We start from the raw sequence: 16,961 nt of genomic DNA, 5'->3' as shown, positions 1-16,961 counted from the left end.
CGGTCCGGCAATGCTTGCGTTGGACGGACCACGCCCCCTAAACGGCGGCTTAACGCCGCCGTCCAGCCCCCTCCCGCCCAGCGACCGCCTCTGCCTGTCAATCAGGCAGAGGCGATCGCTACTGAACGAGGGCCATCGGCCGTCCGGCAAGCGCCGGCGCACTGTGGTGCCGGTGCATGCGCAATTCCGACCCGATCGCTGCACTGCGATAAACTGCAGCGAGCGATCGGGTCGAAATGACCCCCTAAGTGCAGTATTCAATAAGAGACCCGAGTCATTAACCTACTTAACTCTAACAAAACTTGTATCAGCTGTTATTATACAAACTGTGATGCTCAAACTACATACTTTTGAATCTTTCTAAGTGCACATTTTTACTAATATGTTATTTATTACTTATTATAATTAAATGAATCTGAATAGTAATACAAAATGGAAAACTAAAAAGCACTTTTTAGAGAAACACACACACACACACACACACACACACACACACACACACACACACACAAAAGGAGAAGATAAGAATTAGCACTGGGCATGCCACTAGCATTAAACATTTTGAATAAAAAACAATATTTTTTTACTATGACAGGCTTTTTTAAAGAAGTCATGGCACCGTGACTGTAATCACAGCATAATAAAAATACCAGAGTGAGTTTTTTGTTTTAGTAAAAACTAGACATGAGCGGGTTCGGTCCACAGAGAACCGAACCCCCCTGAACATCCCGTTCCGAGCCCGGCCGAGTCCAGCTGGGGACTTCCCGCCAGACTCGGAAACCAGAACAAGGCAAAACATCATCATCCAGCTGTTGGATTCTCGCGGGTTTTGGTTCCATGTAAACAGCCACGTGTCACCGCCATTTTCACTCCAGACTTGGAGAGTGAGGGAGACAGACCTCTGTCTCTGTGGGTGGTGGCGTCGGGTGGGGTTAGTGTGTGCTCTGTAGGGGTGCTGCTACAGTCGTCACTGTGGTGTATCTGTGCTGTGTTAGGGGTGCTGTCCTGGCTGTCACTGGTGTTTCATGTGCTGTTACAGGTGCTGCAGCTGTACATGGGTGTAGCTGTCCTCCTGTATGCTGTAAAATATAGGGGTGCTGCTGTTAAAATAACATTACACTGGCCCTGTATGCTGTAAAAAATCAGGGGTGCAGTTGTTAAAAAATTAAAAGCACACTACTCCTGTATGATGTAAAATATAGGGGTGCTGCTGTTAAAATAACATTACACTGGTCCTGTATGCTGTAAAAATATAGGGGTGCTGCTGTTAAACTAATACTACACTGGCCATGTACGCTGTAAAAATTCAGGGGTGCAGTAAAACCAATGTACACTGGCCCTGTCTTGTATGCTGAAAACAAATCTGGGACACAGTGTAAATAAATGTACACTGGCCCTGTATGCTGTAAAAATTCAGGGATGCAGTGAAAATCAATGTACTGGCCCTGTCTTGTATGCTGTAATAATTCTAGAGTGCAGTGAAAATCAATGTACACTGGCCCTCTCTTCTATGCTGTAATAATTCTAGGGTGAACTGAAAATCAATATACACTGACCCTGTCTTGTATGCTGTAAAAATGTACGGGTGCAGTGAAAATAAAAGTATACTGGCCCTGTATGCTGTAAAAATACAGGGGTGCAGTGAAAATAAATGTACACTGGCCTTGTCTTGTATGCTGTAAAATTACAGGGGTGTTGTGAAAATACAGGGGTGCTGGCGCAATCTGCGGTTGCGATGTCTAGGCCTGACCTTCACAACACTGTATGGGAAGAGGAGGCTCCTACCACCATTTGCACGCCCCCTGCAAGTGCTGGGATTTGCACCACCAGTCCAGTTGCTAATATTGAGACTGTCACTGTAGAAGTACACCAGGATGAGGAGAATATGGGTGTAGCTGGCTCTGCGGAGGAAGTTGACGATGAGGATTATGATGGTGATGTGGTTTGTTTGAATAAGGCACCAGTGGAGACAGTTGTTGCCCATGGAATGAAAAAGCCCATTGTCATGCCTGGGCAAAATACCAAAAAAGCCACCTCTTCGGTGTGGAATAATTTCTCCACAAATCCGGACAACAGGTGTCAAGCCATCTGTTGCCTTTGTCAATCCATAATAAGTAGGGGTAAGGATGTTACCCACCTAGGAACATCCTCCCTTATACGTCACCTGCAGCGCATTCATCATAAGTCATTGTCAAGTTCAGAAACTTTGGATAATAGCGTAAGCAGTCCACTGACATCCAAATGATGTGGTTTGTTTGTTTGAATGGTATTTGTCTGTGAGGGTGAGGATGTAAACACTGAAGGGGGGAGGGATCTGAGGATAAAGGCGACATCTTGCCACTGTAGAGCCAGTTTGTGCAAGGAGAGATTAATTGCTTTTTTTTTTGGTGGGGGCCCAAACAAACCAATCATTTCAGCCACAGTCGTGTGGCAGACCCTGTCGCTGAAATGATTGGTTTGTTAAAGTGTGCATGTCCCTTTCATACAACATAAGGGTGGGTGGGAGGGCCCAAGGACAATTCCATCTTGCACGTCTTTTCTTTAACACATCATTCCAGGGGTGCTGCCATATATGGAGTGCTGCCCCTCTGTCCTATCAGTCCAAGGGTGCTGCCTCCACAGCCGTTTAAGACCAGGGCTGCTGTTGCCTGTCTGCTGTGCTGTCTAATTCTCCAGGGGTGCAGCCTATGTTGTATAACTCCAGGGGTGCTGCTGTATAATTCCAGGGGTGCTGCTGTACTTGGTCCTAGGTTTAAATGGAAGCCTAGAGCAGATATGAAACAAGCTTCAACATCACAAACAGCTTTGTGAAAACTAGCCGCAAAGGTGGAAATGGAAATTGTTGTTCCTGATTGCTTGTGCCTCTCTAATTTTTAATCACCTTCTTGACACTCTTCCTCTTGCCTCTTCTCATAATGTGAAAAGTCATCAAATATGGAGGTGGTATGTTTGTAGCTAGCTATGATTCTGAGAACTTGGCGAGCTGTTTCCAGGGGCACCACCTGTCGCTGAAATGATGGGTTTATTAAACTGTACGTGTTCTGTGTACACAACATATGGGTGGGCGGGAGGGCCCAAAACAATTCCATCTTGCATTATGTGCTCTTTGGGGCTTAGTTTTTAAAACTGCCATCCTGACACTGCAGTGCCACTCCTAGATGGGCCAGGTGTTTGTGCCTCCCACTTGTGTCGCTTAGCTTAGTCATCAAGCGACCTCGTTGCACCTCTTTTTTTTCTTTGCATTATGTGCTCTTTGGGACCTAGTTTTTAAAACTGCCATCCTGTCTGCCACTGCAGTGCCACTTCTAGATGGGCCCGGTGTTTGTGCCGCCCACTTGTGTTGCTTAGCTTAGTCATCCAGAGACCTCGGTTCAACCTTTTGACCTAAAAAGAATATTGTGAGGTGTGAGGTGCTCAGAGTAGACTGGAAATGAGTGGAAATTACTGTTATTGATGTTAATACCATAGGATCAAAATTACCCCCAAATTCTGTGATTTTAGCTGTTTTTATGGATTTTTTTAATCATCCAGATCCAAAACCAAAACCGGAAAGGGTTGTTTTAGGAAAACCAATCCAGATCCAAAACACGAGCGGAGATTTAGACCACAATCAAAACACAAAACCCGAAAATTGTTTGCCGCACATCTCTAGTTAAAAACCATTTGATTTAAACCAGTCAACCCTGGTAAGCACAATAGGTGTTTTTGACAAAACAGATGGGCAACAATGCTGTCAGCTGATTTACCAGGTTCTACTTTATCTGAGGAACATATTGATTTTTGCATGTTTAAGTCTCTTATGTGTCTCAATTCTCCTGGGACAAGTTGCATTTGTCATTTCTAGATTCTCAATCAGGCTGGATTATCTGCATTTGAGGGAGAATTTTTTTGTTTTACTTTCCTGTCCCCTAATTTACTCCCAACATTCTGCATCCTGGAATTAGGATATAGTCATGCCACCTTTCACAAGGTATATGGTTACATCATCAGGGGCATTTTCAGAGGTGCTTAGGGGTCTATTTATTAAGCCTCAGGTGAAGATAAAGTGGCCGGAGATAAAGTACCAGCCAATCACCTCCTATCTCTCATTTTTCAAACCCAGTCTGTGACATGGCAGTTAGGAGCTGATTGGCTTAGTAAATAGACCCCATAGTCACCCCCATCACCGCTCCCCTCCCCTGAAGACAGATATGTGGGGCCTCTGGCATCTGTGCACAGCTGTGGTGAGTGGAGCTTTCCCTCTCAGATGGGCAAGAAACTCCATTAGAAATTGTGTCTACCACCTCAGGGGCAAACGCAGGATTTTCAAGAGGCGAGGGGGTTTCTGTATTACTGATATATATACATACATACATACATACATACAACAAATACCCAATTGCACTAGGGTAAAGTTAAAAGCAGCGTCTCTAGAAGAACCCCCCACTAGCAGAGACTCAGAAAGATAGCACAAAACACAGATCTGAGGGCGCTAATGATTGTGTTCTAAACAATTACATCATCTCAACAGTAATAGGAATAACATAAAATGTGTTGTGAAACATTAAGACAAAGCAATAGATACAGATAAAATGTATTCACAATTCCGTACAGAATGACACGTACACATATATAGATACAGTATATGGTTACACAAAAAGGCACTGAAGGTTATTCCAGTTGAATATGACAGATTTCTTTGCTGAAAATTTGTCAAGTTGTGATACAGATATCAAAAGAACAATGAATCAAACGCGTTTCATCCCGTAGGACTTCCTCAGGGGTACAGTATCAAGAATTTAAGAAAACATGATATACAGGAATATATCACTAGAAGTAATTTGGAAACAAATTGGGTTTTTGTGTTGGTAAAGTATGAAACAGCTGTCGAATAGAGATTCCTCTATTAAAAATAGTCCTTAAAAGGAGTAAGTAGTATAAAATGACCAACAACAGTGTTGGACCAAAATGCTTTTATTGTTCTTTACTGCCTGTTTGGTGAAGTCAGTATACCATCCAGTGGAATTATTCAAAGTTCAGTAGTGTTCCCTACCTTTACAAATTTTTGGTTGGGGGTGCACGATTTGTGCAGAGACGGAGAGAAGGGTGTCTCTGAAAAAATAATTTGGTCCTTTAGTGGGGTTTCTGGGTACTTGGAAACCCTCCCTGCATGCCCTACTGCACATCTTAATCTGTACAGTTGAGTGATACCCCTGTATACGGAAACAAAATGAAGTCTCATACGAAATGCCGTCCATGTGGTAAATTTGACCGGAATTCCTCTACGCTTTCTGTTCAAAACCCTTCAGTGGCTCATGCATGTGTGTTAGTTTTCATTTCATATATTATTTCTTATTATGTCCAACCAAATATGTCCAATGATAAAAACAAGAGGACACCTGATAACTGCTGCAACAACACTCAGCTCACCATTCACATCCCTCATCCCTCATCCTACGCACTGTGAGATCTGTAATACCTGTGCCTAATGTAAACATAGCTCGCTTTGGCCGACACATTACTCTCTCAAACATTAATATACATATGCACCTGATGCTACACAATTAACAATTAAATAGTTTACTCAACATACATTTTCAGGAACATTTAAGAAGTGCCAAAAATGTTACGTATCCTGTATGGGTCAGGAACTACTAATTATTTTGAACTACTTTCTCTTCACCTCCACATTACACAGACTGGGAAGGCATGCAGAAAGACTGAGCTATTTAGAGTCTCTGTGAACAGCCACATACATAAATTATATCAGCTGTAATAATGTACAAGCCTGCATTCCATCTGATATGTGATTCTTGAAAACATGAAGATACATCGCCCTACACTGTTATACCCTGCTTCTTTGACATGAATACCTATGTATCAATCACAGAAACTCACATGCGCCACAATACAGCAGACAAACACATAATGTGGGATCTGCAGATAGATGTAGTCCGTACCACTTTCAATTTGGTTTTCCTACTAGAATCCTTGATGGTTGTATAATTAATTTAACCGTTGGACTTCTCTATGAATTTCCACACAAAACCATAGGACAACACAAATGCTAAACAATCCATAGGAAAAAGTAATATAGGATTATATATTTACAGATACACAGACTATGGAGCACTACATCAAGATTGTTATGTAGTTTCCACTACGTAACATGTACATGACTGCAGATACAGTACCAACAATGAAAACCTACAAGGGGCCAGAAAAGCACATCCTTAATCCATGTGACTACAGCAGGTTTCCAACGATATCGGCAAATGGGTACAATGTCATGTGTTGGGTCTCAAAACAAGCAGCGTGAAATGATTCCATCATAATCATTTGGGTCAAACATGAGTACGCATGAGGTTAAAAGATGACTGCTATAGAGTTGTATAAGACTGCACTGACAAGTCCGAATATATTCTAGCCATGATGTCAGCACTTGTACTGAATGCTAAATGGCAGAATTAGTCCCATATATATGGCTTAAGTGGCAGGATGTTGAGTGGATGGCTCTGTCCTGTCCTACTTAGTCCAGAGAGACAATTGGATGTACCCAATTTGTGTGCCAGAGGATGGTTGTTTTTCTGCCCCCAAGTGAGCTATTAGAACAGACTCCCAGACTAGTTTCTGCCTGCACCTGTATGATATAGCAGTAGCTGTGTGCCCCTGTATGAAAGCACAACTAACAGTAGGATAGAAGGATAAGGGCCCATTGGTAAAACGCCACTCAGAGCCCTACATGGTCCCACTCTGCCATGGTTTTAAACGCAGTGTAAGAAACACTGCTCAGGAATAGGGTATTAAGGATGGTATTTATCAAAACATGGAGAAAGATAAAGTGGAGACAATTAAAGAGCTAACCAATCGGCTCCTAACTCTCATTTTTCAAACACAGCCTGTAAAATGAGAGTTAGAAGCTGATTGGTTAGTGCTTTCTCTCTCTGCATGCTTTGATAAATAAGTGTTTATACCTTCAGGCTTCACTAATATATAATGAAAATACCAATCAGTATGTTGATACTATTGAACCTGATCCTTTATAATGTATTATTATCTAGTATAACTTATGTGTAAAATCAGAGGAATTGAGTATTTCCATTCCTGGGCATTGCATTGGGTCCTGTTTGCAGGCAAGTGTGTGCATTGTGTCAATGCCAAAACAAGACACGAATAGATTTGTCATATGAACTCCATCATTTTAAGAATACACCACAAATTTAAAATGTACATTTTAATGTAAGGAAAAGATGGCATACCCCAAATAAAAGTAATGTACTTGCCAATGAGAGACTGTTCTAAACTATATTCCATCGCTGATATTATACACTGTAGCTCTGTATAATTATATTTAATAACATGTAGAGCCATAAAGAGAAACATGCATTGCTTAACTCATTAACAACCAATATTCACCAGAGGTTTAATTGTTAATGGTCATTACAAATGTGGCCATTACCACTAATGTCACCTCCAACATGAAATATCATCTGTAAGATTAGGCAATTGTCTCTGACACATTGTGCAATGCATATCCCCAAATTCCCCCCCCCCCCCCCCACTCTTCGCACAAGGGCAACAAGAGGATTACAGTGAAAAGTAGCAACATACTACACCATCTCATGCCTCAATAAAACCACTGCACCAGTGGAACATCTTTCTCTGTATTCTGCACGAATCCTTAATTAACAGAGAAGCTGAGAGAAAGCGTCACGGCTGTTAGACTTCTTCTAACCCTTGTACAAAAGCACTGTTAATTAATATTATTTTTCCTAGCAGATTTTCCAGAAGAGAATGAACCGGCCTCTTGAGGTCAGGGGCTTTATTGAAAAATGCTGCTATGCATTACACTTCAAGACAAGTAGTAGTATGAGCCAAAGGCTATTTCATCTTTTACAGGCTATATTTGTGGTCAGCCTGGATATACTATATCTTTCCACTGCAGACACAAATCAAAAGATCATTCTGAAACCCAGTGCCACTGATTGGTTTTGCATCACTCTCATAGCCGGTTTAAAACTATCATAACACAGAATACACTTAACAAAGTAAGCATCTTTCAAGCAGACATTTAACCTTTTTTCCAGCGCTGGTATGTAAGCCAAAAGTGTTAGTCATGCTACTATTTGCTTTAGATCTATTAAGAAAACATATGCTCCATTGTTACATCTGCTGCAAGCCCCCCAGTGGGCCCCGAGAGGAACTCTCCAAGAAAAAGACACATTAACTGCTTCAGCTCTCACTAATGGCATCCCTTAAAAGAGTTAATAAACACTTCAACGCTGGGACAGCATGTGTTGTACATATGTACACAATGGTGTAAATTCAGCTCAATAGCCAGGGGAAGTAACAGCTATTAATTCCCAAAAGTTCATATATCCCAGAATATTCAAAAGTAGCCTAGTTCTAAACCTGAGACAGTGAAACCTCTCCTTTATCATGCTAGCCCAAGGATTAACGTTCTGCACAGCCCTAAAGGGAAGGCTCTCTATACATTAAAGATGGCACAGCTGGTTCACAAGACGGCATAGGGTTCTTGCTGAGATATGTAAGCCAATTACAGGTTACAGTAGAATTTCCTGTGCAGCTAGGGGATATCACCCCTGCTGTAAAATGACCATACAGATTGGAGTAATGATACTGATTTTCTCTCCCCCAAAGTTTTCTCTTCTGTAATTTACAGTAGAAAAAAAAAAAAAACTTGGTGCCAGCAAGAATTACATGTAATCCAGCTCTGATTAGGTCTTCTTAGTGTGAGATCCCTTTTGTAAAAACAGCAGTTGGACGCCCCTTCCCAACCTCTCAGCATTAGATGGATTAAACTGGTATTACGCTGAAAATTTCTCAAGCACAGATTTCAACTGCCCTGCCAACACGCATATTACGGGAGAGACATGAGAAATGTAAAAAGTTATCTGAGGGGTTGGTGCTTACGGCACAATTCTGCAACGACTGTCACTGACTATGAGAGAAGCATCCACAGCTGTAGAGGCGCTGCAATAATACACATAAATAAATACAAGAATACAGTCTGGGCGCTTTGTTTCAACTTACCTTCTTCCTGGGCTGCCATTTCATCATATTTGTACGTATAAAGGTTGAGCATCAAGAGACGTGAGAGATACTTGTCGATGTGGGAATTTTGCAGTTGCTCATAGTCATACTTCCTTGCCTCTTTAAATATGCTGCATATTTACTTTTTGGAACAAAATCACCCCCCCATCCAAAAAAAGAAAAAAATATCAAAGCACAGGAAAAGGGACTTTGATTCCAGTTTCGTTCAACCAAATCTCCCTTAGGGAAAAAATAAAAATAAGACTCTTAGCACAATCAATGATTATGAGTAGAAGATGTTTGAGCGAGATAGAAAATCCGATGTTTCATTGTTTCAAAAAAATACAAAACATAATGTATCAGAATTGGATGTTTTAAACCTAGAACTAGGCAACTGTCTTTTGTCATAAATGCTCACATCTGCAATCCAAGATCTAGAACTGTCCTGTACTCTCACGCTGCACAGCATAGATCTGATTTTGTCATGTTCCAATACCACTCCGCTTTCTCCCCCCTTACAATTCACTATCCTCTGAGAGCTTTGCAGTTGTAGGCGAAGGTTTGCAGCCGTCTCCTTGCATCTTTCCCCCCTCAAAAAAGTACATTCCAAGCTACAGTTCCATAAGAGGGAAAAAAAATCTGGCTCCGCTGGTTGCCTTCAATTTGTACAACGTGTGCAGGAAAGGTTCTGCGTGAACAATTCACGCGTCTTACCAAACTGAAAACAGAAACAAAAACAAGCCCACCAAAAAAACACGGAATTTTACTTGGGAAATGCTGGAAGGAAATCCTGCAACAGCAACAAAATGTACTCCTCTACACTAATGACTTCCTTCCCTTCTAGTATATGCAGAGCCTGCACTGTTCTGTTCAAGACATTGCAGCAGCCTGCAGGGTCTTACTGCTAGTCAGATTTACCACTATACATAGAATATTTTTTTTCACACTCCAGGACTACTAGGCAAAGCCTGATTAGCTGTGAGCTGAAATAATATAAATGCGTACAAAACAAAAAAGACTGTTCCCTTAAAACATGTGTTTTTTTTGCCAGGACTACACATAAGACAGTATATCTCAATGTGTTTATCTTCATATCACCATTAATCAAAATCATATAATTCGGTTTTCTGTTTGATACCTTAGACCTTTTTTGACCCAGTGCAATCACATTTGCCTGCATGGCAATTACTGTACATTTAGTAAATCCAAAAAGGAGAAGTAGGTGGTAAATGAGTATGATGGCAGGTTTATATCCAATAAATAAAAATCACATGTTTCTTCTAAGAAAATAATGATTGGTTAACAATAAGTATACATTACTAGTGACAGAATGGGCATTAGGAGGATTGATCAGGGTAGGGTAAAATAGATAGTGCCTTGTCTGTGTAATTCGATAGAGATAGAGTATATTTGTTCATTTGTTCTCCTATACCCCTTTCAAACCGCACAAATAACGCGGTATCAACCCGGCATATTGCTGGGTCGATACGGGTTGGCGTGCGGTGTGAGAGTGCCATGGTGGAATTCCAGGGTTGCCTGACCCGGCAATTCAACTCGGGAATAAAGCAATGTTATTCCCGGGTTGAGTACCGGGTCAGTGGCTGCGTGAACGGGCTCCCGGGTTGATGCGATCCAGGACCCGTTTACTAGATAGGGAGAGGCGGCGCAGAGATCTCATCTCCCAGCGCCACCTCCGCTACCGGCTCCGCCCCCCGCCGCTATGGTAACCGGCTTGGCATATCGCCGGGTCGGGAAGCCAGCAGTTAGGGTCCAATGCCGGATCCCACCCGGGAAGGACCCGTTTCCATTTCCCGGGTGGGATCTGGCATTGGCGGTGTGAAAGGGGTATTAGTGAAACTAAATAAAAATACTTTCATTTTCACATATGTTTGAAATGGACAGCTACAAAAACAAGCATTGAAATTATAAATTCACATGGCCAAACAGCTGCAGGATAGGTTAACCCAGTGGGTCCCAAACAATGTCCTTAAGGCTCCCGAACAGTCCAGGTTTTAAGGATATCCATGGCTGAGCACAGATAGTTAAATCAAATTGATTGAGGTACTAATTAAGAGCCTAATTCACTATGGATCGCTAGTGAGGCTGAAATAGCAATTTTCTCAAACCAGCTAATGCTTGCATGTGAAGAGCCACCCAGAAAAGATAACAGACGGCCACCGATGCATTCGCAAATTTGCATATGCATTAGCAGAATTGTAATGCATACGTGAAAAACATGCACATTCGACAGTTGTGGCTGACTCGTGCCTACTCCAAATAATGAGAATGCAGTTGCACTAGGCGCCATGTTTTTCATTGCAGTGTTTGCAGATGACGTCAGATACACACCCCAAGAATGGCCATGACATGCCTGCGTTTTCCCAACCACTCCCCACAGAAGCCATGTTACCACCAATGGTCACTTTCTGTCAATCAAATTGTGATCGCTTTACACTCAGGTGGGTCATTCAGACCCGGCCGCATTAGCAGCCCGCAGCGCAGTTTGCCAATGGCAGCTGCGTGGCCACACACATTGCGGTTGCCTCCCTGATGGAAGTAGCCACAAAGTGATTGACAGTGGCGGGTGTTGCGGAGGCGGAGTTACAACATTTTTGGGCCAACGCCAGGAGAACAGGGACGGGACAGCAGTATTTTTGGGGTGGCTGCGTGACACACGCAGCCACTCTGATAAAATAAATGGCTGCTGACTGCCTGACAGCGCAGCCAGGGTGCGTTGCCAGGGGTCAATCTTAGTTTAGATGCCTCCACAATTAGACTGCGGACGCATCGGGAAGCGGCCTCACATATGCTGGGCGGCACCCAGCATGTGCAGAGATGAACGCAGATCTAAGTTCATCTCTGAATAACCACCTTAGGCTGCAAATGCAGAGCGATCACATTTTGACCTTTGTGGAGATGCAATGCGTTCGCAGCGCATTCGCAGTCTGACGATAATCGCTCAGTGTGTGCGTTCTCACAGTCACCTCTCCCCAAGCTTGGTTATTCTTAAAACCTGGACCATAGGGTGCCTTGAGTGTCGAGTTTGGTTAACCCATCCAGAATTCAGGCAAATACTAATGTTAAGTCTTACAATTCTACCCATCACGGATGCACATCCTCAGGCAACACTAGTAAGGGGGGTACTGACGGGAGAGATGTGTGCTGAGCGATCTTAACACAGACCGCTCAGCACACATCTCTCCCCCCGCTCAGCACCACGCGATGTGCTGAGCGAGGGGACGGACGGACGGGGGGCCGCTCACTTCACACAGCGGTAAAGTGAGCGACCAGCTAGATTGATCCTGCATGCAGGCTCAATCTAGCACCAACGATAGCGCCGCGCATCGCTATCGCTGGTGGGCATACACACGGGAGATCCCTGCTTAAAATCTAAGCAATTTAGTCAGACAGCTTAGATTTTAAACACAGATCTCTCCGTGTGTACCCCCCTGTACTGTTGTGGCACTGTACCAATACCTCAAACTTGTCTTAACAATTATTCAAACATACCAACTTTTTGAAGCTCTTTTCCAAAGCATCACAAAGGGGACACGGGTCACTGCGCATTAGGTCATCATATCATCATCATCCTGCCTTCTTCACGGTATAAGGAGCAGGATCCAGGAGACTGGGTTACCCTCTCAGATGTTCAGGAGAACTCACCAAAATATGGGAGATTTATGGATATTAGAACACCTCCCAACTGTCCCGATTTTGCGGGAAAGTCCCAATTTTCAGACACTGTCCTGCCGTCCCACTTGTGCTCTGCAGAGCAAGCAGTGAACAGATGTTGTGCACACTACTCTGAGTTTGGTATGGATCTTGCATTTCTTTAGCTTTGCACATAGGATCTGATTCAGATGGATGCAGTGTACATAGCAGCTGCATCTTGGTACGCAGCGGCTGTGCTAAAATATGCTAATGCTGCAGATGTCTTGTGTAAATAGATGCCTCCTGCCGGCCTCTGTGATTGGCTCCTTATTCCAGACACAGCATCCAATCACTCCGTGTAACCCTCAGGTTACACAGGATGCTCAGTGTTATCACACAGCTAGGACCAGTGAAGCCATTCGCCTTCACATGCCCCCATTTTCTGGAATGCTTGCTGTCGCCCCCCACCTTCCCCATCCCCAAACGGCCGCAGCGCTTAGGGGGCACTACAACCATCATCGCAGACAGAGCTCTGACCATGAACGCATGCGCAAAGCTGAAAACATTGGAGATGTATGCAAACCATCGGGCACATAGTCAATGGCAGTGCGTACACAACTATGAGCAACTACAGGTAATTTAGTGGGACATGTACTAAGCAGTAATAAAAGTGGAGAAATGAGCAATTGGAGAAGTTGCCCATGGCAACAAATGAGCTGCTCTGTATACTTTTATAGTATGCAAATTATAAATGTTACGTCAATGCTGATTGGTTGCTATAGGCAACTTCTCCACTGACTCACTTTTCCACTTTTATCACTGCTTAGTAAATCTCCCCCTTAGTGTCCTATGGAGCATAGCAGCATCTCCACTTGCAGCTAAATGTGTGCAAGTCTGTAGGCAAAGTGTTCTGAGGGCGTGTTGTGGGTGTGCAGGCAGAATTGTGGGCTAGGCTGTGTTGTGTATATACAGAGATTCTTCTGATTTCGGAAGCACCAAGGATAGGACCATATAAATAAAGGATAATAATAATAATGATAATAATAATAATAATAATAATAATAAATAGGGCCGGTGATAGTGATAATGTGAACTACAGCAACCGAATGTACGGGGGCAGTGCAGCTGCACAAATACAATACACACAATGCAGACACACTTCATTCTTCCCCACAAATCACACTACAGCTCATTTGAACAGTAGAAATATACAAGAACCGTGGTTAATGCTTTATATAAAGTCTATCAAAATAATTACGTGAACAAGCCTTTAGAGTTACCAGATTACCCATACTGTATAATCCAATATACACATGCTGCATAGCTTCATTACATTTAGTTCATATATACAGATGTATACCCATCGTGAGATGTATGGCGCGAATTATATGCTCCGCCACAGGTAACAATTCTCAGATATCGTATTTATATTTTAATTTACCATTTGTGTTACATTGTAGCTGCTTCCAAAGTCACTTATAGTGTACTGGGTACTTAGGATTAGTATATTTATCCCAATGGAGTTGCTATAAAATCAAAGATTAAGCACAATGCTGTGTGCCGTGATGCATGTCATAGGGCCCGATTCAGACCTGATCGCTGCTGTGCATTTTTCGCATAGTTAGCGATGATCAATTGACTGCGCATGCCCCACAATGCGCACGCGCATCGCCAAACAGCAACAAGCTGGTGCAAAACTTCTGATCGCAAGCTGATCGACAGTAAGGAGACGTTTGTGGGTGGTAACTGCCCATTTTCTGGGAGTGTCAGGAAAAACGCAGGCGTTCCTGAGTGTTTTCTGGGAGGGTGAGTGACATCAGTTCTTTTCACACTGTAGGAGTAAGTCCTGGGCTGCGCACAGACTGTACACAGTGGAAAAATCATTAGATGGTGAGTGAGGTGCGAACGGATTTGCAGCTGTCCGCTGACTGAGGGACATTTTCGCACGGCGTACACATGAAATCGCACACTTGCACGGGGCGAATCTACACTCCCCATGGAACTCCTGCATTGTACTTTGGTCACAATAGTGGTGCAACTAAGATGTATATTCTGCACAAAACTTCTCAAATAACTCCCCCTTTTGTTCTTGTTTTATTGGATCTACATTCTCCCAACAGCTGGAGAGCCACAAGGTTCAGTCTATCTATATTATTCTCTTAGAAATCTCCTTTTGGTTTCAAAATCGACTTTACGCAGATGACATTATATAAGTGGTACTGCTGCTGCTGCTACTACTACTACTGTGAAGAATATTAATAATAATAATAATAATAATAATATATCCAACTTTACGTGACTGATCTGGTAACAGTCATACTATACATAGGTGAAAAGTAATAATAATTGGATGATCCTGTCTGGTAAATGACAGAAAATCACAGATACTGAGTAAGTATAAAATATTTACTCTGAAACAAGAACCCCCGTTAAGCAATCACTTTCTGTCTGTATGACTGCTTTCACTGTGAATGGATTATAGCATATGCCACTGTGTTTTCATGTCCAGACACAATCTTTATCAACCTTACCAACCTACTAGTCTCCCAGTGCATAATAAGAAACAGCAATTGAAAAATGACGTATTCTTTCAACACCAATTTTTTATATTTGTAAAATACATAGTGCAAACAGCTTTTGTCACACAGCATTTGTATTTGTATTTTGATTATGTTAAACAAAGAATATACATTATGGCGGTCATTCCGAGTTGTTCGCTCGCCAGTATTTTTAAGCAGGCGTGCAAACGCTGTGCCGCCTCCCACTGGGAGTGTATTTTAGCTTACCAGAAGTGCGAACGAAAGGATCGCAGAGCGGCGGCAATATTTTTGTGTGCAGTTTTAGAGTAGCTCAATACCTACTCAGCGCTTGCGATCACTTCATACTCTTCAGTTCCTGTTTTGATGTCACAAACACGCCCTGGGTTCGCCCAGCCACGCCTGCCTTTTTCCTGGCACGCCTGCGTTTTTCCAAACACTCCCTGAAAACGGTCAGTTGACACCCAGAAACGCCCACTTCTTGTCAATCACTCTGCAGCCAGCAGTGCGACTAAAAAGCTTTGCCAGACCTCGTGAGACCTATATCGTTCTTTGAAATAGTACGACGCGCATGCGCATTGCGCTGCATACACATGCGTAGAAGTGACGTTTTTTTGCCTTACCACTGCACAGCGAACAACTCGGAATGACCACCTATGCTCTATACTGTTTTTTATAAAGATTCATATAAAATCAATAATTTGCATTGATGTCTAATTTTTGTAACCTTTAGAACAGCACTAGTACAAATGACCTGTTATCTGCCCATAATCACTGCTACACATTGCAATTAGGGGTGATTCAGACCTGATTGCTGGGCTGCTAAATTCATTGTGCTGCGTTCATACAGTCGCCGCCCAAGGGGAGTATATATTCGCCGTGAAAGTGTGCAATCGCATGTGTACGCCGAGCTGCAAAAAACACCTCAGTCATCGGACAGCTGCAGATCTGTTCGATTTTACCACTGTGTGCAGTGTGTGCGCAGCCCAGGACTTTCTCCAACAGTGCGATGAGAATAGGCTGATCGAGTTTGGAGCTGACAACACTCTCGTGCACTCTCTGAAAACGCTTGGGAATGCCTGCGTTTTCCCTGACACTCCCAGAAAAAGGTCAGCACCAGCCTGTCGCTGTCCGGCGATGCCTGTTGTTGTTTGCCAACACGCGTGCACAATGCGGTGCATGTGCAGTCTATCACTGATCGGCCGCTGTGCGAAAACGCACAGCAGCGATCACATCTGAATCACCCCCATTGCCAGGTAGTACAAACATGGGAGTGTTTTCGGTGGAAATGGCTCCCATCCCTAATGTGCACTGTTGGCAGGTCCAGTATGACAATGTATGCAGGTAGTCTCTCGCTGATTACCAGGCCTACTCCCTGAAATAGTATTGATATCCCTGACTCCCTGGAAATTCTAGAAATCATCCTGATGATAAGGCGGGTAGGTTTTGAAACTTTTGAGTTCCTTAGACACAATTACTGGTGGCCCTCTGTGAAAAAGGATATTCGGACATTCATAGCCTCCTGTATTGTCTGTGCTCAAAATAAAGTGACTCGGGGTTTACCTGCCTGTCCTCTACAACCACTTTCCATTCCTAGGCGTCCATGGACCCACATATCAATGGACTTTGTAACAGATTTACCTGCCTCTAAGAATAACACCGTTATTTGGGTGGTAGTGGACCGTTTTTCAAAGATGGCTCATTTCGTCCCTCTGCCGGGACTTCCTTCTGCACCACGTT

At 43.1% G+C, this 16,961-nt stretch overlaps 1 protein-coding gene across 4 annotated transcripts in view; it reads right to left on the bottom strand.

The window, feature by feature from the left end:
- Window positions 1-16,961, bottom strand: part of TTC28 (tetratricopeptide repeat domain 28) — a 935,607-nt gene that overhangs the window by 607,550 nt on the left and 311,096 nt on the right. Inside the window, exon 1 of one of the 4 annotated variants that reach the window (XM_063913176.1) lies at window positions 9,034-9,860. The exons of the other annotated variants lie outside the window; for them this stretch is intronic. Within the exon in view, the coding sequence (XP_063769246.1) occupies window positions 9,034-9,060 (27 nt within the window). The 5' untranslated portion in view covers window positions 9,061-9,860. Of the gene's footprint in view, window positions 1-9,033; window positions 9,861-16,961 lie in introns of those variants that run through there. 4 annotated transcript variants of the gene reach the window in all.

Source organism: Pseudophryne corroboree, chromosome 1 (genome assembly GCF_028390025.1).
Source record: "Pseudophryne corroboree isolate aPseCor3 chromosome 1, aPseCor3.hap2, whole genome shotgun sequence".
Lineage (NCBI taxonomy): Eukaryota > Metazoa > Chordata > Amphibia > Anura > Myobatrachidae > Pseudophryne > Pseudophryne corroboree.
Note: the sequence above shows the minus strand (reverse complement) of the source record. Positions and strands in the feature narration are given on the sequence as shown.